The sequence below is a fragment of the Nestor notabilis genome, unplaced genomic scaffold, assembly GCF_000696875.1.
Source record: "Nestor notabilis isolate BGI_N333 unplaced genomic scaffold, ASM69687v1 scaffold25148, whole genome shotgun sequence".
NCBI lineage: Eukaryota > Metazoa > Chordata > Aves > Psittaciformes > Psittacidae > Nestor > Nestor notabilis.
In genome coordinates this window covers 33181-37693 of record NW_009940945.1, presented here as the reverse complement: position 1 = coordinate 37693, position 4513 = coordinate 33181, and the positions used below count along the sequence as shown (strand labels likewise).

General features: G+C 54.0%; 1 protein-coding gene across 1 annotated transcript; it reads right to left on the bottom strand.

Moving 5' to 3' along the window:
• On the bottom strand, positions 1-4122 carry LOC104410467 (galactose-3-O-sulfotransferase 2-like). Its single transcript, XM_010020631.1, has 4 exons — positions 4094-4122; positions 2724-2834; positions 1434-2382; positions 1-777 (listed from the first exon to the last, which is right to left on the bottom strand). Exons 1-4 carry the CDS (start codon positions 4120-4122, stop codon positions 1-3), a joined length of 1866 nt encoding a protein of 621 aa, XP_010018933.1.
• Between the last annotated feature and the right edge of the window lie 391 nt (positions 4123-4513).

Below are 4513 nucleotides of genomic sequence, written 5' to 3'. Positions count from 1 at the left end.
CTAGGCAAACTGCTTCTTGAAAAGGATGCTGCTGTACTGCAGCTCTGGGGTCACCAGCCGCCGGCACGTGTGTTCCATGTTCTTATCCAAGCCCTGCTTGAGGTTATAGCCCAAGATCTTTGCATTGCCGTGTTGCAGTGGCTGCAGGGAAGAGTCTTTGATGTCCTTTGGGGCCACGCTACCTGTCCCTTGCAGGCAGGTCCTCGCCAGCTCTGCCTGCCTCTCCTGAAGCGCCTTTACTTCCTGCTGCATGCGTTCCCTGCCAATGTCCCTGTCAATCCTTTCCCAGAAGGTCCTGTTGAAGTAGATGTAGATTTCCCAGTCCAGCCTGTTCCAGTCCTTTATCTTCTCCACAATGGTGTCTGACAGGGGTGACTTGGTGCTGCTGTCCCTGATGTTGAGTGGGAAGGAGACAACACTGTCTAGGTCCCAGCACAACATCTCCTTCAGCAGCACCATGGACTCATCAAAGTACTCAGAGATGAGGAGCAAGTCAAAGGATGCCTCAATGGCCTTCAGCATGAGTTGCACCCGCTCAGCAGAGACCTCTCCGTCGGGGTTGAAGCCAAAGTCGAACGTCATGAGGTTCTTGGCATAGTGGCTGTCACTGTTTGTGGGGTTGTAGAAATGGTAGGGCTGGCGGAAGAACTCCTCCAGGCTGTGGGCACGGGAGAAAGCTGATGTGCTCTTGTAGTACACAAAGGAGGACTCCATGAGCTGCACAGGGTTCCTCAGGATGGAGAAGTAGACAGCTGAGCTGGACACCACTTTCTGCACCTGCAGAGGAGAAAAAGGAGGTTTTAGAGATGGGGTGGGGAGAAGGGACGTGCTCGCTCACAGTCCTGTGCTCTGAAAGCAGAAACGCTTTCTGGGGTTGGAGAAGAGGGGTGCTGGGTGCAGCTCACCAAAGGAGTGTTTGTGCCAGTTGTGGGGAGCCCCAGAAGAGGTACACAGGGAGTGTAGTGACCAGAGCTCCCCAGTATGTGCTGCCACAGCTGGGTGGCCTGCCTGGACTTGAGTTATGTTCTAACTCCTTACCTTTCCCCAGACCTGCATGTCCTCAAGTGGCATCCAGAAGGGTAGATGTTGGGCACAGATGACCCGAGTTGATGTCCTTTTGCAGCTGGTACCCCCTGGGCCTGTCCAGGGAGCAAGACATCTCCAAGGGCCCACCAGACAAGAACGAGATGATAGTTGCTGACTGCTATAGTTGCTATCTCCTGCCTTGTCCCAGGCCACAGCACAATGATTCATCAGACCTGTTTACAGAAGCTCTCCAGAGACGCCCATAACATGCAAGGTACAATCCTGTCTCTCTTTAGCTTCATCACTGAAAAGTTAACATGCTCTATGGGTGTCCTACCTTGCTCCCCACCAGCTTCCCTCTCCCTTCCCCATTCCTCCCTCCCAAGGGTTCGCGGCTGTGCCCATACCTCTGGCTGCAGGAACCGCATGTGGTGGCAGAGGATGTTGAACCGCTGAGGGCTCCAGGGGGAGAAGCCCTGCACGAAGCCGGCCAAGAAGTGGCGCGGGTAGAAGAGCTGGTTGCCCCCTCCAGTGGGGAAAGCAAAGGTGAGGTTGTGCATCTCACCAAAGCGGAAGAGGATGTTCATGACGGTGCTGCTGGCGCTCTTGTGGACCTTCAGGAAAACAATGTCGGTCTTGGGCTGACACCTCTCCCCTTGAGAGGAGACTCTTCTGCCCCACTGGTCTCCACGCGTCACCTCCTCAACCTTAGGGACTTCTGTCTGGCTTGGGAATAATCCCCTCTCCGTGTGTGTCTTGTGCAAGTCCTCTGCCTGTGGAGGTTGAGCTGGATTTGGTATGGCGTATTTAAGTGAGCTGCCCCACTGGTTGTGGGGGGAACTTATGGCTTGAGGTTGAGGCTGGCTCTGTACCACTACCTGTGTCATTCCTGGTGGTGACATTCTCCTGTGCTCCTCTGTGGTCATCCTGTTTGCAAAGATTACAAACTTGCTGGTGACAGCACCAGCACCTCCCAAAACTGTGGAGGTTCTTCCAGGAAGACTTGGAGAAGGACCCTTTCTGGTTGCTTTTCTCAGGCCAGGAAGCTGGGATTTCAGCCTCGTGAGTGAAAGATGGGCTTTCACCTTCTTGCTGCTCTCCACAGGTGGTGAAGTCCAGCGCTCCTCTCGGCTGCCTGGGCTGGTTTCCAGCGGGGTCTCCTGGCTGAGGTATGGTTGCATCTGAGAAGTGTCCTGTGTACCCTCACTTGAAGCAGTGTCTGGCATGGGCTTCCTTTGCCAGGACAGGGAACTGTCCTCCCACAGCAGGTCGGGGGTCTGGAGGGCATCACTCAGCCGCTTCTGGCCATGGTCTGTGGTCTGCTGCAGGGCCCGCTCCAGCTCGCACCGGCAGCTTCTGCAAGAGGGAGGACAGGAGTCTGAGATGCAAAGGATGGAAAGAGGGCAGCTCCTCTGCAGCCCAGTGAACCCCCTGCAGGCAGCCCAGACCATGTTCCCCCATCTTTCTTGGGGTGGGTGGTTACTGCTGCTGGGTGTAGGACCTGAGCACTGCCCTGGGAGGTTGCCTTGAGTGCAAGAAGAGACTCATAGAATCACAGATTTTCCCCTCCTGCCTAAAGAAACACTGTTTTTAAAGAAGACAGGGTGTTTTTCAGGAGGGCAGTTTTGAGCCCATGTCAATGGTCAGTGAAAGGCTGTAGGATGAGTTGCAGGTTCGCAATCCTGCTTGCAACCTACCTGCTAGGCTGCAGCTTCTCTGCAGCTTGAAGCATGACCAAGAGGAGGATAAGGAGGCTGAAGAAGACCCAGAGTCCACCTGCCTGGCACCTGTATATTGCTTTCAACTTCCTGCAAGGAAGCAGACATTGCAGACTGTTAGTAGGTAGGACAAATGTGAGGCAGAGATGACGCCTTGAGGCTTTTTAATTTTATTGTTTTTTAAGGTGAGGTGATGTTTCCATGGGTGGCAGAAGCAGTGATAACCAGTGCACCTCAGAGCTGCGCTAGGGCGGTGTAGTCTAGTGGAAATTTCCAGCTGTGACACGAGTATCGCACTGCAAGGCAAACAGCGATAACCTCTAAGTGCCTTGGCTGCCCAGGGACGCCCCATCAGAGCAGCCTCAGCTCCCTCTTCAGCTGCAGGAACAGGCACCGCTTGCATTTCCCCTGCCCTGTCTGGCCTGGAAATATTGGCACCGTATCTTTATAAACAAAGACAGCGAATCTTTGTTTTCCCTGCTCTCCAAAGCCTGCTGTTGGAGGTGATTGCCACCTGCTCCAGCTGTGGTTGCTGATGTGGTGTGTGGAAAGGCTGTCCTGCCCTGAAATGCAAAAACCCAGCACAAGGACATGAAGTCAAGCCTTCCCCTTCTCTGCTCCTCATCCATCCTGTCCAAAAAAGGGGCTGTGGAAGAGAGTACCTTGCCCTAAGATGCATTCACTGGTTGACCTCACCTGCTCTGCAGGTGAGTGTGCAGAGCTGAGAGTGGTGAGCCCTCACCTGACCCAAGGCAGGAGGGATCAGCATCCTACTTGCCCTCCAAGGTCTTTGCATTATTCTTCCTCTGTGGTATCAGGCCTTACAAAAGACACAAGGGGGAATGGCTTTAAACTAATAGAGGGGAGATTTAGATTAGGAAGAAGCTCTTCCCTGTGAGGGTGCTGAGGCACTGGCACAGGGTGCCCAGAGAAGCTGTGGCTGCCCCATCCCTGGCAATGTTCAAGGCCAGGTTGGACACAGGGGCTTGGAGCAACCTGCTCTAGTGGAAGGTGTCCCTGCCCGTGGCAGGGGGATGGAAATGGTTAAGCTTTAAGGTCCCTTCCAATGCAAACCATTCTATGATTCTATGCTATTTTCCTGCATAGAAATGCAGGGGGGAGCAGTGCTGTCCTTGGAGCTTAATGAGAAGAGAAAGCCCCATCAACCCAGACCTCCCAGCATTTATGTAGAGCAGAAGCACTCCTCTGCCCATTGCCACCATTGCTTCAATCTCCAACCATTTCCCAGCACAGAGGAACCTACAAGGACATGACCTGCAGGTAGGATGGAAATAGAATTTTACTTAACGAAGTAGTATTTTACTTAAATAAGTCAAAAATCCACTTACGCGATCAAGTATCTCCTGACTTTGAGCATGGTGAGCTGGAGCCTCGGCTGAGGACGGGTGGTTATCGGCACACTGGGAGAATAGAAAGCAAACACCTGCAGCCTGGCTTGTGTGCCTGCAGCCAGCAGCCCCTCCCCGGAGAGGACCTTCTCACCGGTGCCCTGCTCCCCAGTGCCTGCACCAGGAAGTGACTAGCCTCTGCTCCAGTGAATGGCACAGTTACATGGCCCGGGCCTCGAGGAGTGCTGGCAGTAAGGACCTCCTCCAAAACATCTGCCATGTCAGGTAGAGGGCGGGCAGGCTGCAGGGGAGGCCGTGCCACCAGTATCTGCATCCCTGCCTTACTCCTTAGTGTCACCCATGGCTGTTGATGTTCTGCTTCAACACCTCGTGTCCTCCTGCTCTGATCTTTGTGGTTGT